The following is a 27,837-nucleotide window of genomic DNA, read 5'->3' on the forward strand; positions in this document are numbered from 1 at the left end:
CCCCGGGACTACAACTCTCAGCAGGCAGAGCGCGGCGGGCGCCGACGAGGCCCCAGCGCTGCTGCGCTCTTGCCTGCTGGGACTTGTAGTGCGTCAAGCCTTTCCCGGCCTCCCCCCCGGCTCGCCCCAAAGCGGGAGGGGAGAGGAGTGGCAAATCTCGCGATAGGTGGGCGAAGCTCTCGCGAGAGGTGGGAGGCTCCCGGTACGCGTGTGGAGCGGCCGGGACACGCTGGTGTCAGGCGGTGCTGTTACCGGTTCACTCTTTCCTCTGCGGTCCTGTCCGGCTTTCGCGGGGTTTGCGAGTTTCGGAGGGCAGTGGTCAGACCTGAGGGGCCGTTCGGGGTCTCCCCCTCCGGCGCCATTTTGTTCGGCCTGTTTGCACCTCCAGCCCTGGTCCCCGCACGCTGAGTGCTGAGTCTCTCGTTCCCCACGCGCGCCCGCGCAGGCAGCCGGACCCAAAATGGGGAAGGCGGGTAAGCGGAAGCGAAAGGCTTCAGCGCCCTCCACGGCCAGGGGCCCCGTGAAGTCCGCTATGGCCATGGTCAAGAGCAACCCTTTTGAGGTGAAGATCAACAAGCAGAAGTTTAACATCTTGGGGAGGAAGACCAAGAATGATGTGGGGCTGCCTGGTGTCTCACGGTCCAAGGCCATCAAGAAGGTAAGAGGTTATCATAAGTTGGGAGGAAGGATGGCGTCCATAGATGTAGGTGTGGTGGAGAGGTGAGAAGCCTGGAGCCATCTCAGGTGAGAGAGGCCACCTCTGTCGTGCACGGGGGGAGCGGCTGGTCACCTCCCATTGCTCAGCTGGTGTCGGGCAGCCTGCTGACAATGTTTCTCTCTGATGTAATCCACAGGGTTCGGCAGTGCAGCTCTCGCCTGCCACACGTGTGGGAATGCTCCCTTTTCAAATTACCCAGGTCCAGAATACAACAGCACGTGTTGTCCGCAGACAAATCCTGGGCCAGAGTGCAGGTGGTTGTCAGTGTTCATTATGTTGGTCAGTTCTGGTTGCTCCAGGATGTTAAGTTTCTTGATAATGGTGCAACATTGCTGTAATAGTGAAAGCTTGAAAGGGTACTAAGGTCTGAATGAAGTGAGAAATGTGTAGGTACAAAGAAACTGCCATTGATTTGGAAAACGTGCAGATGACTCTTCCTGTACTGGTTAAATAGTTGCATTGTAGAAATCCTCATTGCTCTGGTAAGAATGACCATACAATATAAGAAGAGTATCTTTTCCACCCTTACACCGTTTTAAGATTGCCTCTTTTTCTTTCTGTGCTGACATCACTAGCTATCTGACCAAAATCTGTAACGCATGTGTGTCATACTGTGCATCTGGGATTCCAGCAACCTACCATATCCTTGAGTGGCGTTTTTAAAGATCTGTTGCTTCAAACACACCTGGAAAGAAGTGAAAATCTGTGTTGATCCTGTTAAAGCTGAAAAAAAAGCATAACTTGAAAGTTTTGCCCCTGCAATTGTCTCTGACATGTTACATACCATCTGTTGTTGAACAGAATTTAAAGCACCTACTATAAAGATAAGTTGTTTTTTAAAAATAGTGCAGCAAAAGGAAATGGATAGTTTATCATTTTGCATGCATTGTGAGAGGTGATGTTTTAAATGTTTATCAGTGAGGACAACAAATAACTGATAAACAAAAGCAATTTTCTATATCTAAGGTATTAAGAGATACTAAAGTTCATGCACAGTGTTTAAGCTGCATGATAATTTATATATTCTGTGCAGGAAGTAAGTACAAGGTAGTACTGGCACAGTGAAACCTGAGTTCTGGTATCGGTTGCAGCAGCCTCTGAAAGTTTTGAGTGCTCAGTGAGGCTGTAGCGGCCTGTTGTAGGAAATTCAGCCTTTTCCTTCAGTGCAACAGTTTGTATATTCATGGTAATGTGAATAGCAACAGTACCTTTCTGTAAGATTCAGTTAATGTGTTTTAAATAAACATGTATTTTTTTTTTCAGTCTAAACACGGCCAGCATTTTATTAATTTAGAAACTATATATCTTCAGCATGAAATTCTAAGTTAGCTTTCAGTCTTCATTGCTATTTGTCCAGATTTTAAAAAGCTTTATGAATGCTTAATATCACAGTTTAAGGTATTTGGATTTTCTTCAATAGTAAGATAAATCAAATGCTTGTCATGAATTATATCACTGGCACTGAAAAGTAAGCCTGTCTCCTTAATGCTACCGTTAGTACAGCACATACTACCTCATACAGGTCTGCTGAACTTCCTTTTACTTCTTTGATGTGTAACCTCCCGGTGCTCAACACTAAAGCAGAGACAAGTGTATGTACTCACTTGGGGTTTTTTATGTCTTGGATGTCAAGACCAAAAGAGGTTCAGCTGACACTGGGGCTTTTTTTTTCTTTCTTTAAGATGTTATTCTTGTATACTAAGCTTCAGATGAATCAGAATTCTTCAGTGGCAATGCAGAGTTTTTATATGTGATAAAATAAAGGTGAGGTATAGTGTACCATTATTTTGTCTTCCTGTAAGTAGCTTGTAAGAGAACTTAATGACTCTGAATATATTGTGTGAGCATTATGTTGCCAGGATACCATGGAGCCTTTTTTGCTTTGGCTTTGAAAGTAGTTGTTCTCTTTGGCTTTTAATTTTATTTCCCTTTTTTTTTTTTTTTCTTCTAGCGTACCCAAACATTACTGAAAGAATATAAAGAAAGGGAAAAGACAAATGTGTTTAAAGATAAACGTTTTGGTGAATATAACACCAAAATAAGTCCAGAGGAAAAGATGATCAGACGATTCACTTTGGAAAGACAGGTAAAGTATAGGAATTTTGAAAAAAAACAACAAAACAAACCCCAACCAACCAACCAACCAAAAAAAAAAACCACTAAAAAAACCCCAAGGAACACTTGACTTATTAGGTTGGGAGTGTCCCTCTTAACAGATGATTTCACAGGGTAATGCTTTCTCCTTGATTTTATATGTTTGGAACTTTTATGAAAAAACAATTTTTTATGGGAATGCAAAATTTTTCATGAAAACTCTCTGGGTTTGCAAGACAGCTTTTTAAGCAGAAATTTTTTGAGTACTGATACTCCAGAAAGCTAGTTTTAAGCAGATTAATTGATTGATTGGGTTTTTTTTTTCCTTCTTTGGTTACTTTGTTTGGGAATTTAATTAGGAAAAGGCAACTACTATCAAGTACACTTTGAAATTGCAGTACAGCTGTTGAACAGCAGCAATTTAATTTGCTGCCTAGAACAACTCTGTAACTTGCTGTCATTCTGTAATGAGAATTGTATGTGCAGTACTGTTCTTCCTGCCTCGTCATACTCAGTCTCCAGAACTGTGTAGTATCTTATTCTACTGATAATTTCTATAGGTTAAAGTCTGTTTCATTAGGCTCAAAATGTAGTAATTAAGAATTGATGTTACTGATATAGAGAGAAAATTTAAACTTCCTTAGGTTTTCTGAGTTACTGCATTTGTACATTAGTATAAGAATAAGAGAGACCTCATACCCACTCACTTAAGGTTTAATGTATTTGAACGAAAGTATTGATCTGGTAGTGCCCTTCTCCCAGTATTCTGTTCCATCAGAACACTGGAATAAGAATATCCTCCACTGGCATTAAAAATATGTTTAAAACATAAAAAACATTTGTTGCCTGGGAACTAAAATCTTTTGTTATTTAATTGGTTTGTTTTACTATTCTTAGCAAAATTATGGAAAGAAGAATATCTATAATCTTAATGAAGATGAGGAATTGACTCATTATGGCCAATCTTTGGCAGAAATTGAAAAACTCAATGACATTATTGATAGTGACAGCGACACAGAAGAAAGAGGAACGCTGTCAGGTAAGACATGTCAGCAGGTATCCCACTGCTGGTTTTATTGTTGGTACATGTACATCATTTGTTCAGTACAGTCTTTCAGTGAGAAAGAACCAATTAATTGTAATTGGTTGGGGTGTTTAAGCCAGATTTTATTACTACTTAACCACGCACAACAGCTCTCTGGATTTTAGCAGATGTTAAGGTAGAACTACCTAACTGGTAGGCTTCTTTAATCTGTGGGCTTTTCAGCATACATACCTGTATTTTGCGCCCTTTGGGCAGAATCTGAAGTGTGAGTTTTCTGGTTGCTCTGCACCTAAATACTAGTTAAAATATTGAAAAAACCTCGTTCCTACCTCATACAAAATGCTTGTCGGTGTAAATGATGTGTCTAACGTCTGTCTCTTTTGGAGTGTCTGTTTTCATAGAGATGGGAATAGTACATGGTTGATTAAATACTGTTTCCATTCTCAAAGAATAGGGAGATACTGTCCCAGAGGCAGCACTACAGCACTCATGTATGGACTTGAAAAGGATTCACAATCTGCTTTTTTTTTTTTTTTTTTCCCCTAGCTGAGTTAACTGCTGCTCACTTTGGAGGGGGTGGAGGCCTCCTTCGTAAAAAAGCATCAAGTGGGCAGCAAGATGAAGAGGAGGAAAAACCTAAGTCTAGGAAGGAACTCATAGAAGAGATGATAGCCAAATCTAAACAAGAAAAGGTGAGTTTTTAAATCTGAAGTATAAATGAGCATGATTAAGAAGCTGTCACAGTTTCTGTCTTTGCAGATTAAAGTAGTAGTGGCATAGAAAACAAAGGAGATAGATGTATAGGAGAAGAGTCCAAGCTCCTTGAATAAAGTCTGTCTGGCTTTGTAGGCATTTTAGGATACGCATTGAATATCTGTCATTCTTTTGTATCCCCTTATCTCCCCTTCTGTGGGCTCCTAACTTGTTTTCTATATGCAACCCTTGTGCCATTCAGCATAACTCTATGCTGCTTCTTCCACAAAGAATGTTTACACCTTTAAAATGGTAAATACTTGAAATTATTCATTTGTGAAAGACAGCATTTCGGTTTTATGCTGTAAATGCTGTGTCATGTTCATCTGAACGTAACTGTTGCATTTGTTTCTGGTTTGTTTTTTTCTAGCAAGAGAGGCAAACTCGGAGAGAAAGTGCATTAGAACTCACAGAAAAGCTTGACAATGACTGGAAGGAAATCCAAACCCTTATTGCCCGCAAAACCCCAAAGTCAGAGAAAAAGGACAAAGAAGCAGAAAAACCCAAGGTAAGCTTTTGGCTAGACTACCTTCCTTTGTTCTAATAACTTGTGGTTCTGACTCGTAGTGGCTGAAGTATAAGACAGAGTTCATGACTTTGTAAAATAAAATGTTGCTTCAGTTCACATTGTAGGAATGCTACAGTTTTAGTACAGTTTGGTTAGTTGAAGGAATATAGGTTTTAAATTATTTATCTGATAATTACCAAATGCTTTTCATTAGTTAGCAAATCAAAGAGAGGTTGAAGGTTGACAACATTGTAGCTACAACTTATCTTTACGAAAAATACATTTTCTTGAAGAACTAAGATTGTTGAGAACATTGATTTAGTTTGAATGCCTTTGCAGTGTTCCTTGGATAAAACAGCTTTTATTTGACAACAGATGTTGCCTTGTTGTAAATTGGGTACTGTACCTACAAAAAGGGAATGAAATATTTAACTTTTGACTAGGTATCTTATAGTCTCAAAGCTTTTCCTGTCATTCATATTTTATACTAAGGGAAATAAACTTTTAAATCTAGGAATAGATATTGTAATGTGTTGCGCTATTTTTGCCCTTGTAGAAATTTTATATTATATTCCAAAATGTTCTGAATATCCATTTATTCCTTGGCAGTGGAATTCAGGTTTTGAAAGATCAAACTGATGAACCGGTCTTATGTTAAAACTGATCTCAAATAACAACCAGAAGATTCTGGATCAAAAGTCTATATTTTGCTGTATTGATTTTTGTTTTTAAGATGTTTCATGACATGCTGAATACTCTAGTATGTTGGTAATGTGGTATTTTACACAAAAATTTTGTCATCATAATTTGGTGAAAAGGAAGATTAGATTCCCTTGCTTCATGTGTAGATTCAATTTAAGAATTGTCATGGATGCAAAGTGTGAATTAGTAATGCTCTGTAACATCAATGTTGAATTGGAGAAAATTATCTAGTTGTGTGTAAGAAGAAAAATTCCTAGAATTGAATTTTACAGAAGCTGTTTGGTTTAGTAACTTAAGCAGGTATCAGGAAGGTCCTATTCACAACTCCGATGTACCCTCTGCTAGTGACCATTTCAAGTATGCTCCTTAAATTCACTGCATATCAGCATCCCTTTTTGTTTTCTTCAAGACAGACATCTCATGTCTGACAGTATAAAGTGAAATGTAAACTGCAAATTTATTAATTCTAGCTGCTTTTTTAGAAAACGGTATTTTATTCATTAAAAACCAAGTTTTTCAATTTCTAAGTAAACTACTTTTTAAGATACTATTTGTAAGTTTTTAACTTCTGAGTAATTTAAATAAAGGAGGAGGAAATTCCAGGAGAATTTTTATTCAAGTGTTCATTATATTCCTTGTCTTAATACTGAGTTTGAATGTTCTTGCAGCTTTCTTTGGAAACAGTCCTTTCCTTGTATCTTCACAGTCTTATTTCTTTGCTGTTAGTTTGGCAGAGGGGTGGCTGCAAAGCAGAATAATAAAACTTAAGATAATAAACAACTATATAAATATTTCTTTAGCCTGATGAGTATGATATGATTGTTCGAGAACTTGGATTCGAGATGAAAGCAAAACCTTCAGAAAGGATGAAAACAGAAGAAGAATTGGCAAAAGAGGAGCAGGCGCGACTCCAGAAGCTGGAGGTATGCCATTTATGGTTTTAGGTTCTTTTGTGGCCTGTCTTTTGGGAGTGACCACTTATATTGATTACTTGACCTTAGATTGAAAGTGGTTGTACTAAACTACAGTTCATCAGAGGGTGAATTCAGAAAATGTTCTGTTTGTTTTGTTTGCAATCTGATATTACAACAAAATAAACCAGAGGCTTAGTACATGACTGTTGAGGTTTGTAACATGAGTTATCTTTCTTCAGTAAAAGTGCAATATCATTTTAATTTGCCTTTAAATGTTCTACATTAGTCAGAGTTGAGAGCTTGTAAGTCAGTAAGGGGGAGTATCATGTTGCACAGCAGTTGAATTAATACACTGGCAAGTCATTTATTTTCTTCTGATGTTGCAAGAGTCTTCAAGCGGTAGTATCTATATAGCTTTGCTCTGCAGAGGAATAGGATTCTCTTGGGAAGTGTTGTGTGCTCTTTCTATTACATGGAGCTCTGAGTCTTACAGAAAGATCGAATAATGTGGTAAATGTTTCTTTCCTTTTTTTTTCTTTTTGTTTTGGTATACCAGGGACACATTTAGGACTGCAGGGATTCAATACCTTCAGGTTACCTTAGAACAGCTCAGTAGCAGAAGAGAAGGAAATTTTTTTTTTTTCTTTTCTGTTCTTGTCATCTTGTTTGATGCAAAGTCTGTCTGGTTGCCTGGGTGGAAATCCTTTTGTAATTGATTGGTTCAGATGTTACACTAAATTTGTAAATAGACTTGATAGGTATCTTAAAAAACTTAGGATATGCTTGTGTTTACTACAAATTTGTTACAAATATGGGACACACAGAATCGTAGAACACTTGCAGAATCATAGAACACTTTAGAAGCTTGCATTTACTAGTAAGGATGCATTGTCTCATAAACAAAACAAATTTTAAAATGAGAGAATATAATGTTTCTGGTAAACCCAGTTTTAAAGCTGTTTTGGTTTTGGCAGGAATGGAGTTAATTTTCCTCTCAGAAGCTGGTGTGTTTTGGATTTTGTATGTGAAGAATGTTGATAAACGCACTGATATTAGGAGTTGTTGCTAGTGAGACCAAGGATGCTTTCCAGGTCTCGCTAATGTGCAGGTGCAGGAAGCTGGGAGGGATATAGCCAGAATAATTGACCCAGACTGTCCAAAGAGAGTATTTCATGCCATAAACGTCATGCTCAATCTATAAGTCGGGGTTGTCTGGGGGTGAGGGGTGGGGCATCTTTCGCTCCCTTGTTTGCTGGCTCCCTTGCTTGCTGCTTGGTTTTGTTTCCGTGATCACTGCTCGGGATGGTGTGTGTCAGCTGTATCTGTCATTGGGACATCAGGTGGTGAGAAATTGTGCATTGTTCATTTCGTATATTGTAGTATCCTTATTTCCCTTGCTATTCTAGTAAACTGACTTCACCTCAACCCATGAGTTTTCTTCCCAGTTCTCTCCCTGTCCTGGTGGGGAGGGGGAGGGTGAGCGAGAAACTGTGTGGTGACTAGGGTTAAACCACAGCAGTCTTTTTGGCACCCAACATGGGGCTCCTCCATCCCTGCTGAAACCAGGACAAAAGCCTTCCAAATAAGCTAATCCAATTGTGTGTGTGCCCTTATGAGATTGCAGTCCCCACAAAAAATAAGGTATCGTCAACTTTTGCCCATAATTTCTCAAGTTGCTGTTTTTAACTTTCATCAACTTGTTGAGTAATCTCAGTTAACTTTTTCCTTTGATTTTCTTAGCTGTAATGTTTGAGGGCTCTTCCATTCTGGTGTAGTTACCTGATGGATCTAGATGGCTCATTTCTGTGTGTGGTATTTCTTCTAAAACACAGGCAGATCGACTACGTCGAATGCGTGGAATCAATGAACAGGAGAATAAGAAGAAACCCAGCCACGTGTCAGCTGATGATCTAGCTGATGGCTTCATCCTGGATAAAGATGACAGGCGTTTATTGTCTTACAAGGTAAGGTTTAAAATTTCCGAATTTTCAGAGTTCTGAAAAGAAGATAGGAAAATCAGCTTGGAAGTGACCTCTATGGAGACCTCCAGTCCAACCTCCTGCCCAAAGCAGAGTCAGCTCTCAGATCACCAGTTTGCTCAGGTTTATCCAGTCTGTTCTTGGAAAATCTCCAAGAACGGAGGCTGCACATCTCGCTAGGCAGCCTGTTCCACTGACTGTCCTTACTGTGAAAAAGTTTCCCTCTGTATCCAGTCTGAACATCTCTTGTTTCAGCTTAGAGCTGTTGCTTCTCATTATCATGCTGTGGACCCTGATCAAGAGTGTTGCTCTGCCTTCTCAGTGGTCTCCCTTGTAGATACTGGAAAGTAGTTATTTGGTCCAGGCTGAACAAGCCTAGGTCTATCTCTCCTTACAGGGCAGGTGTCCCAGCCCCAGACAATCTTGGTGGCTTTCTGCTGAACTTGCTGCAATTTATAGACATCTTTATTGTATTTGAAGGCCCAAAAATGGACGCTGTATTTTATGTGGTCTTACAAGTGTCAAGTAGAGGGGAATAGTTGTTTCCCTCAATCTACTGACTATACTCCTGCTATTATAGTAGCCTTCTGTGCTGTTAGCCTATTGGGCTGAAGATAGGGCTTTAGCCTTTCTAGTCCTTTTAAAAATTTCTGCTGTATTTGATACAGCTTCCACCAAATTTCAGCCAGAAGATGAGTGGATTTCTGAAAGAACCCTTCCTCTATGAAGTAGCTTGATTAAGGTGGCAGAGAAATATAACCTTACAGCTTATGTAGTGAGTCACCTTGACTGTGGTGCATGTGTGTGCATACTGATCCTGTCATCCTCTTACACGTAAGTAGCAAGGGAATTGCTGTTGTCCTCAAACAGGAGAATACAGATTGTGAATGTGAATTTAAACTGATGATTAATGAAACCAAGATGAGAACAAAGACTTATCTGATATATATTCCTTCTATGTGTTAAAACAGCATTTTTTTTAATCAAGAATGCTTCTGTAAGTGATGTTGATCTTTTTTTTTCATGTCATTTGCTAGTAGTTTTTACTTTTGTGTTGATTCTTTTAGTCCTAATATACTACTTCCTGTTCTTCCAGTTTCTTACAGCCCCTTGGAAATACCCTACTATTCTTGGATCTGTATGCATGTTATCTCCTTAAAATCCCTTTTTGGCCAGCACTGCTGCCATTCACTGCTTGGTCAGGGTAGCAAGGCTCAGATCCTGTCCACGTGTATTTAATAGATTTGCATGGTGATTCCGGTGAGATGCTGTTACTTTATCAGTGTTTTAACTGGGTTATTGTCCCTATTGACAGGATGGAAAAATTAATATTGAAAATGAAGAGAAGGAGGAGGAAAAAGATGAGGAGGAAGACGAAGAGGAGGAAAGTGGGAAGGAAGATAATGAGAATGAAGAAGAAAATGAGGAAGAATCTGCTAGTGAAGATGAGGAGGATAGTGCTGCAGATAGCCACTCTGATCTTGAATCTGACCTTGAGAGTGAAGAGGAAGCTACAGAGAATAAAGAACAGAAGAAACATGAGAAAAATGAAAATCAATCACAGAACGTGGAGGAACTAGATCCAAAAATTGAAGCTGCCAAATCAGAGCTTCCCTATACATTTGCTGGTAAGCAAAGGACTCATCCAGAGATCTCTGTTGTCTTTAGGGGGTTTATAACCAGTCTCTTTCTCAGCCCTGTAGGATCTTATGTATTCCTGTTCATCCTATGAAGTTTTGCTTTATAGTTGTCTTCTATTCCAAGAGTAGCCAGTAACTGCTGTTCTTAGTGATCAGCCCTAGTCATGCTATGAGCAGTGGGAACCAGATCTGTTTCATCCCAGAGCTGTTTCTGCTCCTCCAAGCAGCCTTAGAATTGAAAGGTAAATACTGGGCAGAAAAATGAGAAGATCTGTACTCCTTTCTGAAGGCCACCAACACATCCAATCCAAAGCGCTAGGGTTTTGCATAAGGGAAGCCAGAATAGTATTTTACTTTTTCTAGTGTTTGAACTGACATTTTTGTCAGGGAAGATGCTTGGAGTAGCAGGATTCTGAGGTTTAATCCCTGTGATGTAACATCACAGTATTGTTAGAGACACTCAAAGTTTGTCCTTTTGGGTCTGAGCCTAAGAGGAAGGAGGCGTCACATTGCACATAGTACACAGAACATTCATTAATATTAAAGTACATAGTATCATCTAACTATTGTCCTAGTGTAGATTTCTCTAACAAAACTATCTGTCGCAAGATTAAACAACCTTTCAAACAACTTCCTGAAGTGCTTGCATTTTTCCATCAAAATGAGAACTTGTGTTACACGAAGCCTTTTAAATTGCATTCGGGTTTTGCTTTAATCAGAAAGCAGTCACATTAAAATAACTCGGAAAACTTAACGAGTTAGGAAGTTTTCTAGCATGTGGACTTACACAAAAGACTAAATGTATGCCAGGTTTTAGCTTTTTTTTTTTTTTTTAGTTATTTTCTATTAGTGGCAATGTTCTTACTTTTCTTAATATCCTTCATACAAAACCTAGTTAGGTATGAATTAAACATAGAGCTAATTGTATTAAAGTACATTTATGGTTGAATGTATACTTAACTTTAATTCTGTGTGTCAACATAGCTGTGCTTAGCTTAGGCAGCAAATACAGGATTAATTGAAAAACACTTACATAGTTCTCTTGACTTATGTTCGTATAGATATAATGTTACATATATGCTGATAGGTTATTAGTTTTTAAAAGGTGATTATTTAGAAGCTGTATGGTATCTTTTTTTCTGAATGTTAACATGCTCAAATTGAAAATTTGTTAGATTTTCACTTGAATATGTTAAGTCTGAGATTTTTGTCTAGTCAATTTTTGTTTTTAATTTCTAGTTCCTGAGTCCTATGAGACATTTAAGTCTTTACTGGCTGGAAGAACAATAGAACAACAGCTTATTATACTGGAGAGAATTCAGAAATGCAATCATCCAAGCCTTGCAGTGGGAAACAAAGCAAAGTTGGAAGTATGAGGGTTTTGTTGTCTTGTGTTGTTTCAAGGTTTAAAATTTAACACTATAAAACATACATGCTTCTGTGTTGTGAGTAGCAGTAGAATCAACATACTACTCTTAATTTTCTAACTTCTGTATCATTGTTCTTTTGTGCTGTTTATGTACAATGAAAAAAAAAAAGCCCTAATAATTTTAACATACTATGCTTCTTGCAGAAATTGGTTGGCTTCCTTTTGGAGTATATTGGGGAGTTAGCAACTCTGGATTTACCGGAGCTCAGAACAATTGACAAACTGGTCCTGTAAGTAATAAATCCTATGGACTTCTGCTCCTTTATGATTTAAAAGACAAAAGCTAGCTAGAGTAAAAGCATTTAGCATGTTGTTTGTTTCAGATAGTTCTGTAGGGATTGTAGTCAATTGGTAACTCTCCAGCTCTATAGTGTTTTAACTTTGTTTCATGTATCGCTTGAGCTATTAATTGTACCAAGACATTTCCAAAACCTCAGAATGTAATTTTTGATCTGCAAAATACTTTTCATGGGTAGGGGATAAATACGTATGCCTGCACTCTTCTGTATATTAAGTTATTTGGACTGCTGATTAAGGATTTTAAGCTTTGCAATCTTTGTTTTTCCTATGGGTTTCCAGTCTGTGAATTCCCTCAGGGAACTAGATGAAAATGGAATTAAAGAGTGTTATAGTAAGCTCAAACAAAAGTTCCAGATAAACACTTAACAATAAGTTGTTGATATGACATTCTTGTCTTCAAGTACTTGACAGGCAGTTATAGTGACAAGAGAGCCAAATTTGTCTCAGAGGTGTACAGCAAAGAATGAGAGTCAATGGACACAGGCTGCAAGAAGGGGAATTCCAATTAGATGTAAGGAAAAAAGTCTTCACAGGAAAGATGCTGAACATTAAAACAAGTTTCCCAGAGATGCTGTGGAATCTCCACCCTTGAAGATACACAAAACTCGACAAAGCCATGAGCAACCTGATCCAGCTTTGAAGTTAGCCATGCTTAGAGCAGGGGGTTGCATCAGATGATCTCCAAAGGTCCCTTCCAACCCAAATTAGTCTGATTCCTATCTTGACTTTGCAGGCTAGACAACTTTCTTAGTGAGTTATTTGTATATAGTTTTCAGCATGTGTTTTTTATTTCATGCTGAAATAAATAACTTTTAAAACTCTTATGTACAGCTTTAGCATTCATTGCTCTGTTACATTTGTCAGCAAGAGCACTGGCCTGTTGATACTGTCACATATACTGAGGCTTTGTTAAAAAGCGTAAACACATTTTGATTGTTTTCTAGAACTGGGATTTATTAATATCACTACCGATGTTTTTAACTGAAAATACTGGAAAAACTCTGACCAAACAGATGCAGATTCCTGACTGCATCTCCTTGTAGACACCACAGACCAGGAGCTGACATAACTTTCTGGGTTTTGTTTTTTTTTTTCTTGTTTTAAGTAATAATTTTGCTAACCACTTTGCCTCACATATTGTTTAACATTGCCCAAGAGTATTTAGAGTAGTGGGCTGCCTAATATGTGCCAGCATACTTTAGTGCAGTAAAATGAAGAGTTAGGAGATTCAGGAGCATATGTTTTAACCATAGCAGATGATTTGGGAGTGTATTTTAAAATTTGTAATTGTTTTTTATTTAGAAATTACCAAATCAAATATTATCTCACAAGGCAAATGAAAAATACATGTCTCTGTAAACTAAAAGTATTACAATAATAATCTGTATACTGAGTGGCTACTTCTAAAAAAGAGTAATTTGTTTCAGGGAATTTGTTATAATTTAGATGGAACACAGGCTCTTTAAAAGTCAGTTTTCTGTTAACATCGATGGTGTAACCTGATCATGATTTACTTTTCTTGTTAATAGGCCATTGTACAACCTTTGCCAGATGTTTCCTGAGGCAGCCAGTGACAGTATGAAGTTTATCCTTCGAGATGCTGCACATGACATGGAAGAAGTAATTGAAGTCAAAGGCCGTGCAACATTTCCAGGTTTAGACACGGTAACGAATGCATACTGCTAGGAAAATACCTTGTTCTTTCCATTACTACAGAAATGCCAGTAAATGCGAGATGACATTACATTTAATTTTATATTTCAAAGTATGTAGTGAATTATTGGCATCTGACTTCTTAAGTTTCTCAATATTTTGAGTTGTCTCTCTGGAGATAAGTTGTAACAAAAAAACCCCAACAAAACAACAACAAAAAATCCAGAGAAACCAAACAACCCCAAACATGCAAACCCCCTCCAGATACGTTCTTCAGAATAGAAGTGTGACTCTGTAATATTAATAAAGCAAAAAGATCTTGAAATTGCTACTCCAGTTTTCGTAGCAGAACGTTCTTTGTTTTCCTCATGAAACTTAAATGGGTAGTTCTAGGAAGAAGTGATACTGTCAGTTATGTCCTGATTTCTTTAATTTGCTTAGGTGCAAATGTTCAAAAAAGTGCTCCATAGAAGTGCACTGTCTCCTAGATTAACAAAAATAACAATTTCTATTATAGATATAAAAATACAACATTTCTTAGTACTTTATATATGGTAATTGCTAAATTAATAACTCAGAATTGACCTTTCTTTCTTATATTAGTAATATTTCAAAATTTCGGTGGCCATGCTAAATGTGAACAGACTCCTTATTTCAGTGGCTAGGTAAATAGCTGTTAGGGAGTTCAAGAATGGAGTGTATGGAAAAGGAGTATTTGTTTATTGTAGCAAAAAGTTTCAAAGATAAATCGTAAGTCAGCAATTCAAAGGAGGCTACTCGGTTTTTGTCTCCCAGCTTGATGAAGCAGTGTTGCCTAATGGAACAACTAGATTGTTGAAATGAAATAGACTGAAGGATTTGCTTAGAAGTCTTGGTTCTTACAGCATGGAAAATATTTATATTGAGTTCTTTTGAAGAGTCTTTATTCAGGAAGTTTTGGATTTTGCAGGAAATGTATTGTAGAGAGCTTTAAACTTTTTTTTTTTATTTTGTCACTGTCACCCTTATGACACCAATCACACTTCTGACTTTCATTCACTTCAATTGACTTTTTCAGATTTCAAGCCATCCGTATCTTTTAGGGTAGAATTATATCATGCTCCTGTTCTAAAAGCACTAGTTTGAATGAACATTCCTTAGACCAGTTGCGTTAGTAGACCTTGTATGTGCCTATAGTTAATCTAACCTGAAATTTGGGCTGTGGTATTTAGTAACCAAAACACTTCAGGAGAATATTTGTTTAAGACAAACTTCATAGAGAGAAAGAGAGCTGAAACACGAAAACTTTAGTTGCATCTAGCTTAGTATGTAAATATCCACTTAGATAATTTTCAGAATTACCTTGCAACTGATGTTTAACATCCTTATGGTCTTGATAGGAGGTCAGTCCCCTTCAATAAAAGCACACCTAATCACTGTTCCATTCTTTTGGCTGCAACCCGTTATTTGTTGATGTGTTCCAGTGCCTGAGGATCCTGGTCACTTAATTGCCTGTGTTGAGGACCTGTTGAAAGGTGTCACAGGTCCTTCGTGGCCACTTGCTCATTTGTTTATGTGGTATGAGTGTATGTGATTGTGGTGGGCTGAAGGGGGTCAGATTTCCTCACAGAGTAAATGCGCTTGGGGGACATAGCTCCTTCTTTGTTGTTCTTTCAGCTGCCTCATTGAATTAGTGCAATTTTAGACCTATAACGGATATTCCATTTTCTTATGTAACTTAAACAGTCATCTCAATAAATAGGTCATGTATCATATCCGTTTTCTCAAAATTATATATATTGCAGTATTTTTAGATCACTACATGGCAGTTATTCGTCAGTTACATAAAGTAAAGTCAAGATCCTGGGAATAATGTCTTATTGTATTTTGCCTTCCTCTGTTTTATGTGCTATCAGATTATTTATTTGAAAATTACATCTCTGCTGTTTCCAACTTCTGACTTCTGGCATCCAGTTGTAACACCTGCTTTTATGTACATGAGTCAGCTACTTACTAAGGTATGTCTGATGTTGTATCTCAGAATATATGTTCATTTCCTTGCTTCTTCCTAGGACTCCAAAAATATGTGTTAGCATTAATGTATATGTTGGAAATGTACTGCAAGGACAGCTTTGTGTTTAGTATAGTCACAGTAATTGGAAGAAAAAGTGAAGAGGAAAAAACCCTTGCAGAGTACAGTCCAACTCACAAAACCATATCTAATCATTTTTTCAAGCTGTCACAAAAGAATTCCTTATGGCAAATTACACAGGACTAATAGAACAGACTGAATGCAGTCTGAAATCATTCATTAGTGATTTCTCTTCCATATATTGCATTTCTTCCTACTTAAGAAAGATATTTACTTAAAAATTAAGAGTATTTGTTTTCCTTGAAAATGTGCATAATAGAACACATTGCAGTGCAGTTAAAATACCTCATTTTTCTATGCAAATATCCTGTTTATATGTTTCAAAAGTCTTGAGCCAGTTGTTCTATTGTTGTCAGATATCCAGGTTGCTCTGAGCCTTATATTTTCTTGGTTCATTTCTGAAGATGGATATGAGGCACTGGAGAGCAAAAAAAGTAGGACTAAAACTTAAGAACAGGTCAGATGGCAGAGCAAGCAAAAAGAACTTATTGTTTGTGGTTTAGCACCTTCTAGTGGCTAAACCAATTCTGACAGACCTCTTACTCAATTCTGCATATACTCTTTAGAGAGGGCAAGGGAAAGACAAAGGGTGTAATTTGACAGATTTTTAAAAAGTACAACTTATTAAATATGTCTGCTTTTGGGGAGATCTTATAATTGTTTGTGATATATACACTTTTAATTATTAGTATTTTGTGTTTTGTTTTTTCTTTTAGTGTCGCATCACAACATTACAGGATGTTATTAAAGGGTTATTTATATGCTGTTTGTTCCTGGAATACGTATCTCTCTCCAGAAGATTTGTACCAGAACTCGTCAATTTTCTTCTTGGAGTACTTCACATATCTCTACCCAAAAAACAAGCCCAAGGTGAGTTTGTGTAGAGTAAATGAGTAATAAATGTTAATATTAACATTTCAATAAAAATCTTTCACACTGAATTTATTGTTTTGAACGAAAGACCAAAATAGTCTGCTAGGTTAGCCATACGCAACTTTGATTCGTGGGCATCTTGTTATGAACTAGATCCTCTAGTGTTGTTGTCAGGAAGGAAAGAACTGAAGTTATTAAAGGAAATGAAGTCACAGTGCAGTATTTTTTCGATATTGTTGTTCTAAATAGACTGTGTGATTGGACTGTGCTCTGAAACTCACAGTCCCCAACGGATTCCCAATGAGTACCCTGTGTCTTCGCAGTGAGGCAGCAGCTAATGCTGCAGATACCCTCCCTCTTCAGCTCACAGCCGTGTCACCGAGATGAATAAGAGAAGTATATCACAAAGTTGGTATTTCTCCTTTTTATTTCTTTGACATGGATTTGTTGTAGTGTAACAGAGGGCAGCTGTCCCCACAAGCAGGATTAGTCTGTGCTGTAACATAACTGTAAACTTAGCAACTTGCACAGACAACAGAGAGAATAAAATTTTCAATTTGATCCATATGCTAGCAAATGATTTTTACTTACCAGTTGTCTTCTTTATTTGACTTCTTATTTTGGATTAATTTCTAGCTTTAAAGTTACTCCACATCTGGGGTGTTTTGTTGACAAGATTAGTGATAATAGTTCACTTATGAGGAGCTTTGTCAGAGCATAGTAACTAATTAATGTGTTAATATCTCTGTCTGGGTTACTCTGTGTGTCACTTAGCATATGTGAAGAGACTCTGCAGGCAGGATATTCTCAACTGAAAAATTAAGTTATTCGCAAACTCGCAAGACATCTGTGATTTAATGAACTGCAGGTCACATATTAATACATATTAATATGCTTGTCAGTCTTGATAAGAAGAGTCTCTGTTCTCTAGGTAGTCATCAGTCTGGTGAGGAAGGTTCAGCTTCTGTTGCTGTAGTATTCCAATACATCTGGAATATGAGTGGTTTTCTTACAGCTCCTTTTTTTTTTTTTTTTTTTTTTTCCCTTTTGGATTTTTATGCCTTTCTATGCTGACATTTTTTTTTCTTTTAAATTCTTGAGCTACTAATAATAGCTTTCTCAATAAGCTTAAGCACTGCAGTTTCACCTTTATTGTCTTGTATGGCTGTACCCTACAGATTTTCTCCTAGCTGCTTCTCACAGCTTAGCAGCTTCCTCTGAAGTGTGAGCCAAGGTTACACAGCTGGGCTGCATCAGAGCTAAACCCTGAATTCTCAGAACATAGACAGCTGAACTCTTAGAAGGAGGTAGAAAGAGGTTACAGAGTGGGTGGGTTACATAGCACTTAAAGTATTTTCTCCTGTGTGTAGCCTCTTAGGAATGTTTGATCTACAAAGGTTTTTGGTACAGTTAAAATATAAGATTTTTCAAAATCAGATAAGAAGCTATTTTAAAATATTTAGTGGTAATTGATGATCAGGTGTTAAACACTTTTTCTTTTAATTTCCTTTGTATTTCTGTTAGTAATTTTGCGCTAGTTAAGTTTGTATGGTGTTGGCTTCTGTTATTATTGAGGAAAAGCTCAATAAAAGATACATTAGAGGCAGTGTTCTCTTTGAGAATTTTCCAGTCAGTACTGATGTCTTGAACTTACCAAAATATCCAGTAATGTTTTTAAGTATTCATGGTGGAAGTATTACAGATAAATGTGATGGTTAGGCTGTCAACACAGAATATTTTAAAATGAGCACACATTCAGTTCTCTGGAATGTTGATATACTGTCACACCAAAAAAATTTTGGTGGTTTAATTCAGACAGTAAGTACAATCAGCAAATAGAACTTTTATTGTTTTATGGATCAAGCTCATAAAATTAAATTTGTCACAGGAAGAAAGTATATGAAATACAACTTTATAAAAGACTGAAATACAGTCTGCTTTAGACTTAAAAAGCAATTACTTTAAGAAAGGAGAAAAGCTGGAGGTGGGGGGAGTGGGAAGGAATTGTTGGTGTTGATAGCCTTAGCTAATGGAATTATTAATGAGATCTGCTATCCTCTCACAAGTAAAGCAGATAAAAAAACTAAGATATCTTAGTTGCTGATTTTGTGTATGTGTATGTATGTCATAATATCTTACAGCTTTGGGTCTCAAACCTTATGAATCGTTATTTAAACATACTGTCTTCTGGCCTGTCTGTAAAGAGGCATGTACAGGTTATAAAGCATGTAACTAATCTTAACTTACAGTTTGAAAAAGTTTTGGAATAAGTTCCATTGTAAGCTTGCAGGACGTAAGGAAAATGAAGAAGAAAAAAGGTCCAGCACAGAGGCTGCAAATTACTTTCTCCCTTAGCCATGAAATTCTTCAGATGCTTCTTTCATGTTGCTCTATAAGTACCATTTCACAGATCAGCTTATGATCAGAAGCACAGTGATTCTTAAGTGTTTTCTGTATGCGATTCCCCAGTATGTATTCCGTGTTCCATGCTATTCTTGTTCTAACACTGCTTAGCTAGAGTGGGAGAGGATTTTACAGCATGTATCAGAGGGCCCCTGCTGAGACATCACAGGAGAGGCTCAGTGATGTGCTGCAGCTGTGGACTCTACGTGCTCCAGCTCACTGTGCTGCTTGACCACTTTCTGGTCAAAGCCTGCTATTTGTAACTCCATGGGCAAGTCCTTTTCCTGCCCTTTCCTCTTAAGTGTATGCAATACTTCATCCTCACTGGCAGTTTAACTGTGCATTCTGTTCCTCACAGGGCAGACATGTACCTACATGTCTTCTGTTTCCCCATAGAATCATAGAATGGTTTGAGTTGGGAGGGACCTTCAAGATCAATGTAGTTCCACTTCCCCTGACATGGGCAGGGACACTTTCCACTAGATCAAGGTGCTTAAAGCCCCATCCAACTAGACCTTGAACATTGCCAGAGATTGGGCATCCAAAATTTCTCTGGACAACCTGTTCCATCATCTCAGTACCTCACAGTGAAGAATTTCTTCCTAATAGCTAATCTAAATCTGGCCTCTTTAAAACCATTAGCCCTTGTGCTGTCACTGTACTCCCTGGTAAAGAGTTTCTCCCCATCTTTCTTGTAGGCCCTCTTTAGATACTAGAAGGCTGCTATAATGTCTCCCTAGAGCCTTCTCTTCTCAAGGCTAAACAACCCCAACTCTCTCAGCCTGTCCTCAAAGGAAGTGCTCCAGTCCCCTGATCATCTTCATGGCCCTCCTCTGGTCCATGTCTGTCTTACTCTGGAGGCCCCAGAGCTGAATGTAGTACTCCAGGTGGAGTCTCAGAAGAGCCAGGTGGAGGGGCAGAATCACCTCCCTCAACCTGCTGGCCACTCTTCTTTTGATGCAGCCCAGGATGCAGTTGGGTTTCTGGGCTGCAAGTGCACACTGCTGCCTCATACTCCATTTTTCATCCACCAGTACCCCCAAGTCCTCCTCTGCAGGGCTGCTCTCAATCCACTTATCGCTCAGCCTTTATCCGTGTTTGAGATTGTCCCAACCCAGATGCAGGATCTTACACTTGGCCTTGTTAAACTTCATGAAGGTCACACAGGCCACCTCTCTGGCCTGTTAAGGTCCTTCTGGATGGCGTCCCTTTGTTCTACAGTATCAACCACTGCACTCAGCTTGGTGTCATCTGCAAACTTGCTGAGGGTGCACTCAATCCCACTGTCTGTGTTGACAACAAAGATGTTAAATAGTATTGGTCCCAATACCAACCCCTGAGAGACGTCACTTATCACTGGCCTCCACCCAGACACTGAGTTGTTGACTGCAGCTCTCCTGAGTGTGACCATCCAACCAGTTCCTTAACCACTGAGTGGTCTACCCATCAAATTGATATCTCTCCCATGTAGAGACAAGGATGTCGTGTGGGACAGTGTCACATGCTTTGCACAAGTCCAGGTAGATAATATCAGTCATTCTTCCCTTGTCCACCAACGCTGTAACCCCATTGTAGAAGGCCACCAGATTTGTCAGATATGATTTGCTGACGCCATGTTGGCTGTCACTAATCACCTCCTTTTCCATGTGCCTTAGCATAGTTTCCAGGAGGATCTGCTCCATGATCTTGCCAGGCACAGAGGTGAGGCTGACTGGCCTGTAGTTCCCTGGGTCTTCCTTTTTTCCCTTTTAAAAAAATGGGGGTTATTTTTCTCCTTCCTAGTCACTGGGAACTTCACCAGTCTGCCATGACTTTTCTAATGTGATGAAGAGTGGCTTAGCAACTTCATCTGCCAGTTCACTCAGGACCCTCAGATGCATCTCATCAAGTCCCATGGACTTCAGGTTCCTTCGATGGTCTTGAGCCTGATTTTCTCTTACAGTGGGCAGTACTTCATTCTCCTAGTCCCTGCCTTTGGATTCTGTGAATTGGGTGGCGTGGCTAGAGCACTTATCTATGATTGTACCCATGCTCCAGTGTTTTCCATTATTTTAGAGAAATTTAATACTGATAAAGTATTTTTAAGGCAATATGGTTAAAAATGTAAAAAGAGTTATTGGTTTGTCTTCCTTCAGAAATAATGCTTAGAATTGATCTTGTTTAATGGTACTTGTTCTTGTTTTTTAGGCTATACTGTAGTGCATCCATTTACACCAGTGGGGAAAAATTTAGAACTGCTTTTGGTGTGTGATAAGAATGATCTGGGAAGCTGGCAGAAGCAGAATCTGCCATTGAGTATTGTGACTAGATTAAAGGAAGCCAGCAGAACAGAAATTAATCATATCAGGTATGAAGGGAACGTGAACAGAAGAAATTCTGAACAGACCATCTTTTGGGTAATCTCAGTGAGAGTGCTCTTTAGGAGTAAAAACAGGAGTAGTGAGTTGTTCTGCTTTATTTTTATGATACTACACTGTAGCACATGAAATTGCTAATCATTTGCCAGAACATTATGCAGAGCACTTATTGGTTCTCAGCCCTTCCATTTGTTTTCAGTACAACTGTGAACTGATTTGGATGATGTAGAGACAGAGGAGGTGCTCAGTTCTTTGAACTGTCAACTACTTCAGAAGCAAATAACTGTATTTACATACAAACACTATGTTAGAAAGTGTCACTTAAGTAGTAAAACTTAGGTAATGTTCTGCCTCGTTTTTCACCTTGTGCATGTGTTATGGTATAACTTATTTCAGGGCTGAGTTCGATGTTACGATGTTCAAAAAGAAACTCAAACTCAAAATAACTAGTTCTGTTTCAAAAAAGTTTTAGAACTTCAGAACCAGTACCAGAACACTTTTAGAACCAGTATAAAAAACTTCTTTCTCTGCAGAAGTGGCAAAGACCATACTGGCTTGTGCTCTGTCCACTGACACAAAGATTTGTTGCTAATGGATTTCTTGGGTATGTGCTTAGTAGGGGAGTGAAATTTTTAGTCTGAATTAACAGCTAGAAACAAACTTGTAACTGGTTCTGTCAGTCAGTCTTACTAACAGATACTGATAATGCTCCCAAATTTAATTAATTTTATTCATTTTATTTGAAAATTCACTACAGTTTTTGCAAGTGAAATTATTAAATTCTTTTGTACATTAACAGGTTATCGTGTCTAGCCCTGTGTTTTGACCTTATTAAAAAATGTGCATCTCTGTATGAGCCTTTACCATCGTTCCATGAAATAATGCATCCTGTTAGAATACTTCTTACACAACACGTGCCAGTGAATGAATATCCTGAACAAATGCAGGTATGTGTTCCTCAAGATTGAAATAATTGATATGATTGTTTTATTAAGAAATTCAGAGATCTTAATCTGTACTTAAACAGACAAAAACCATGTATAAGCATGAACGAGATTTTGTTTCAAGGATCAGGCATTTGCCTTTTGTGCTCTTCAAAAATCATACTGATGTTTTTGTGGAAAAAACAAAGAGCGGAGAAGATCTAGAAAAGATACTTTTTCATTGTGTATCTTATTTTGACCTCTAATTAAGAGAATAGCACTTAGCTTTTAGTAATGTAACATTCCATGAGTGACTTAAATTATAAGAATAGTAGTCTGGTCATCTAGTTGCTCTTGTGCTTTTGTAATTAATCTGTAACACATTGGTACAACAAAATACATGTACCAGATTGATGAGGTAATATTTATAACTATCTAAGTAAACCTAACATAAATATGCCTGCTCAGCTACCTTACTTAAAACAGGGCAGTTTATTTTTCTAGCAATGAGGTTCAAATTTTTGATCTATCTCTTCTGAATGTAGCAGAACTGTACTCTCCTCAAAGATGCATCATGAAATATCCTTAGAGAACAAGATTTTGTAACATACGTGATGGAAAATGGCCTATATTTTTTGGAAAAAAAAAAAAAAAAAAAAGAAAAAGAAAAAACAGTCATTCTTAAAATTACTCTGAAAGGTAGAGTCTGAGTTAAACTCGCTTTAGTCTTACTTTTTCTTCTGTTAGGTGAAACAACCTGCAGACCTTTCTTACTGTCCGTGATCCCATCTTAATAGACTTCCAAAAGCGTTTAAAAATTATTCATCCTGGAACGCTTACGGTATTTCAGTGTTAGCAATGTGCTAATGAAGAGCAGTGATTTTACTCAGAAGAATAACATCCAGGGAAACATTACTGCTGATGTAATTTACAATAGCTTGTGAATTATGGTGTCTTTGATATGCTTTTAAAATTTTAATTTTATTTGCATTTTCAGGAATGGTATCACATTGCTCTGAAAGAGCTAGAGAATAAAGTAAAACACTATACCCCACTGATATGTGAGAAAAAGAAGCCAGTGCCGTTGAAACAGTATACACCTAAAATCGTAAAAGTGTAAGTAAAGCCACACTTGATGCAAAAGAAAAGTGTATTTAAACGTTAAGGTTTTCAGCAAGCTGGAAGGATTCAGAAGACAGAACATACAAGAGATAACACTTATTTCCTTGCTAGATTTTGTGTGCAAATCACAAGGGACCAGCTACTTGGGTGGTTGGGAGGGAAAGGAAAAGGAAGGAGGAATTCTAAGAAATAGAGCAAATATTATCTTGTGGAAAAAATAGCCCTGGAAATCAACTTATGCCCATATAATAAAGTGTAAATTAATACATTTAAAAATGAAAAGAGGTGGTTGTTATTACCTAGTCAGGCGATTTACCGGATGCTCTGTTAAGCATTCAGGTCTGAAGAACAACAGCGAGTAGCTGATATGTATATGAACTACACGGAAAACTATATATGAACTTTGGCCTGCCCAGGTGACCAAGATGGCCGATAGCATCCTGGCTTGTATCAGAAATAGCGTGGCCAGCAGGAGTAGGGAAGTGATCATGCCCCTGTACTCAGCACTGGTGAGGCTGCACCTTGAATACTGTGTTCAGTTTTGGGCTGTCACTAGAAGAAAGATATTGAGGTGCTGGAGCACATCCGAAGAAGAGCGACAATGCTGGTGAAGGGTCTGGAGAACAAGTCTCAGGAGGAGCAGCTGAGGGAACTGAGGTTGTTTAGCCTGGAGAAAAGGAGGCTGAGGGGGGATACTTTATCTCTTTCTGCAACTATCTGAAAGGAGGTTATAGTGAGGTGGATGTCAGTCTCTTTTCCCAAGTAACAAATGATACTATGAGTGGAAATCACCTCAGGTTGTGCCAGAGGAGGTTTAGATTGGATATTAGGAAAAATTTATTTACTGAAAGGGTTGTCAAGCATTGGAACAGGCTGCCCAGGGGAAGTGGTTGAGTCCCCATCCCTGGAAGTATTTAAAAGATGTGTAGACACGGTGCTTAGGGCCATGGGTTAGTGGTGGACTGGGCAGTGTTTGGTTAACAGTTAGACTTGATCCTAAAGGTCTTTTCCAACCTAAACAATTCTATGATTCTACATGAAGGTAAGGATGGATGGTGAAAGTACTTGATGGATGCTTCACCATTGCAAAATATAAGGCAGACTATTCCTGTACTCTGCATCACAGATCATAACAAATAATCAGATTAAGCATTCCTTTAAGCATACTTAACTTGCCCCATTCCTCTCCTTCCCCCAACCAAGCAGCTTTCTACTTTCCAACATTAGCAACGACAAAAAACATGGGATTTTTTTCCCCCGTTTTTACAGAGCTTGCAATGACCATGTGCATTTTTGTATCCTGTTTCAGAATTCAATTTTAATAATGCTAGTTTGGTTTTGTGGATAATAGAACAGTTTGCTGATTCAGGAAGTCTGCCTTACATTGGCTGCTGACTTACTTAGCTGTGTTGGTTATCTACAGAGGCATAAGTAGTCTGCTTTATTCTAGTAATTGAAGAGGACAACTTTCCTCTGCTGTACACATTTACTCTCAAGTAACTGAGCAGAATTTTTCTGTAGAATTCATCTGCAGAGAAAGTCTGAAAATTTTTAAAATATTATTGGGAGATTCCATCTTTCTCCAGATGTCCTTTATTTTTCTACTCCAGCTTTGTCAGTCTGTTCAAATTGCAGACTACATACGGGGGATTGAAGTCTAAGTGTTGTCTGCTTGTCGTTTGCATGGGGATATGCAGTTAGAAGGTCTGGTGAGTGTTTTTCCAGTGTATTTGTTGAGGAGCTCCTTGTTTTGCAAGTTAATTGTATCGTATGTGGGGAATTAAAATACTCAGTTAGTATTCATACAAAAACTCACTTATTCTAAACATTAAAAAGTTGGTTTTATTAAGGTGTTCTGTGCTCACACATACATTCCCATTTCAGTTTAGAGTTTGGAAGAAAGCAAGGAGGCAGCAAGAAGGAGCAAGAAAGAAAGCAGTTGATTCGGAAGCATAAACGTGAACTTAAAGGAGCCATCCGTGAGATTCGGAAAGATAACCAGTTTCTAGCTAGAATGCAACTTTCAGAAATCATGGAGAGGTAATGTAGCCTTTGTTTCAGCACCAGTTTTGGGGTTGTTCTGCTGTGTGTTCATTTCTTTGCCGCGAGCCAAGACTGAGAATAATGATCAACCATACTAAAATAAAGAAAATTGGATAATTTGGGGAAAAACAAACATTTTCAAGAGAGATCATGTTAAGTCCTTTCAACTTTGCAGTTTCATTTCTCCAGTTTAAGAATATGCAGAATGTTTTTATTTAAAGTGTGTGTTGGTAAATTTTAAGAGTTAGAGAGCTTTTTATAAATATAAAAATGATAGTCTAAATAAGCTTACTTATTTTCCCTTATACAAGCTTTCTGAAATATTTCATATGTTGATTGTTTTACAGAGATTCAGCCAGGAAAAGAAAAGTGAAGGAGCTTCTTGGTAGCCTTGCTACACAGGAAGGTGAATGGAAAGCAATGAAAAGGAAAAAAGGGAAAAATTAATTGGGACTATCTACAGCAAGAAACTTTGTTTTTACTGCCATATAAAACACCCCAATCCTATGGCTTTTGAACAGATTTTAATTGTATTATTTGGATCCATTCTTTTTGAGGAGACAACATCATCGGATCTGTCTGGAAAAAGTGAACCTGCTTATTGGAAAAATCCACAAGTTTTCATAAGAAAAATAAAAATAAGACTTTTTATGTGGTATACTTCTGTTTCTTTTAATACTAGAGAATATTTGGATAAACAATCAGAATTCTTAGGTGTGTCTGACAAGGTTTTAGCCTAACTTGAACTACACACAGAAAAAAATTGTACAGCAGAAACCTTTTGTTATCTTTTTAATATTGAGTAATTGCAGGCAGCTCCCATAGTGGCAGTATATTTGCAATTTAAGCAGTAACATTTTCATTAGTCTGTGGCGTTGGGACATTCTAATTCATATATTCAGTGAAGGAATGGAATCAGCTTTCAGGCAGAAGTTCTTTGTTAAAGCTGTATGTCCATTCATGTCTTCAGTAAGTTTGGAATTGAGCACAGCTCTGAAGCTCTTAATAATCTAGAGTGGTTAACTAGAATTTCGCAGAGTATTCATAACTGATTTAAGTGGACAGTTAAATCCTCAACTCTCTTCCACTTATTTTATCATGTATGTCTAATTACTGATAACTGACTAGCATGATTTTGGAAAAAATCTGCTCTTCAAAAAGAGCCAATAAATAATTCTAGCACTGTTTTTTTTTTTTTTTAATACGGTATTTTTGAAGAAACATTGCAATGAGGTAAAGAGCATCACAGTTATTTAAAGGTGCTACTCTGAACTAGATTCACTATTCGGGTATTCACTGTAATCTACCCATTTGATAAGTTCAGTCACAGTTGTTATGCATTGAAGAAAATTGTAATATTTTATTGGGAAACTCTTAGGAAAAATTAAATCCCCTTTCATAATATGTTCCAGTTTCAGACTAAAGATGAAACTGTAAAGAACATTCTCTAAAGAATGAACTAATGGCCATGGCTCTTTTCAAAAGCAAACAAACAAAACCCCCAAATCTCTTCCATTTTCAAACATTGTTCCTGGATCTGAAGTCTTGTGTTTTGGCCAATAGGTAACGCAGACACGGTAGTGCTTACCTACTGTTCATGGAGAAAGACTTCAATGCTGGCAGTAACTCTTGATTTAACAGTTAGACCTGGTTGTTTCAGACTGGCTTTGAATGTTCTCTTTGTTTGTGGGGGTTGTTTTTTTTTCTGTCAGGTTTTGGTTTTTTGGCTTTTTTTTTTCTCAAATAAAACTTGTAAAGGAAGCAGGACTAAAACTAGGAGGGGATGAGGTGAAACCCTTAAGCTTACATTTCAACTCTAATGACAAAACTATCTTTGTAAGGTAAGTTCTGTTAAAGTTTTACCTATGTATATTTCTTAAAAGAGAAAAGCACTTTATTTAAAGAAAAAGACTTTTATTGAATCTTGGTGGGATTGCTGCAATGCAAGTAATGTGTGATTATCATCAGCTTTTTTGGCTTGCAAAACCATTTGTATTAAGTGTTAAAATGGGCTGGATACTAAATATGCATGGGGGAGATACTCATGTCATGTAAAAATTAGTATTTCTATGTTTGAAATCTATTCACGCTTTTGAAAACAAATATATTTTCAATTAACCTTTCCAAGATCAGTAAAGCCATCTCCTGAAATTTCAAAGGAATCTCAGAAGATTAGTATACCTCCTATTTTATTTTCCTTTGGCACAGTATGGAGATTTTTTTTTTTTTCTTAAAAAAAAAAAAAAACAA

The 27,837-nt window shown here is 37.7% G+C and overlaps 1 protein-coding gene across 1 annotated transcript; it reads left to right on the forward strand.

The window, feature by feature from the left end:
* The first annotated feature begins 223 nt into the window (after positions 1–223).
* NOP14 (NOP14 nucleolar protein) lies at positions 224–27,837 on the forward strand. The gene is made up of 18 exons (XM_086747366.1): positions 224–658; positions 2,670–2,804; positions 3,710–3,851; positions 4,404–4,549; positions 4,981–5,118; positions 6,621–6,743; positions 8,567–8,698; positions 10,029–10,341; positions 11,593–11,723; positions 11,927–12,012; positions 13,612–13,747; positions 15,631–15,732; positions 16,583–16,736; positions 21,330–21,489; positions 22,299–22,446; positions 23,420–23,538; positions 25,429–25,584; positions 25,935–27,837. Exons 1-18 carry the CDS (start codon positions 461–463, stop codon positions 26,032–26,034), a joined length of 2,619 nt encoding a protein of 872 aa, XP_086603492.1. The 5' UTR covers positions 224–460; the 3' UTR covers positions 26,035–27,837.

The sequence above is a fragment of the Chlamydotis macqueenii genome, chromosome 4, assembly GCF_036417535.1.
Source record: "Chlamydotis macqueenii isolate bChlMac1 chromosome 4, bChlMac1.mat, whole genome shotgun sequence".
Taxonomy (NCBI): Eukaryota; Metazoa; Chordata; class Aves; order Otidiformes; family Otididae; genus Chlamydotis; species Chlamydotis macqueenii.

What these genes read in the sequence shown, in the direction of transcription:
- NOP14 (XM_086747366.1), top strand. Translation starts at nt 461, where the DNA reads ATGGGGAAGGCGGGTAAGCGGAAGCGAAAGGCTTCAGCGCCCTCCACG. An exon ending in GATTCACTTTGGAAAGACAG is followed by an intron (nt 2,805 to 3,709) that starts GTAAAGTATAGG and finishes TACTATTCTTAG; the next exon opens with CAAAATTATGGAAAGAAGAA. An exon ending in GCTTCCCTATACATTTGCTG is followed by an intron (nt 10,342 to 11,592) that starts GTAAGCAAAGGA and finishes TTTAATTTCTAG; the next exon opens with TTCCTGAGTCCTATGAGACA.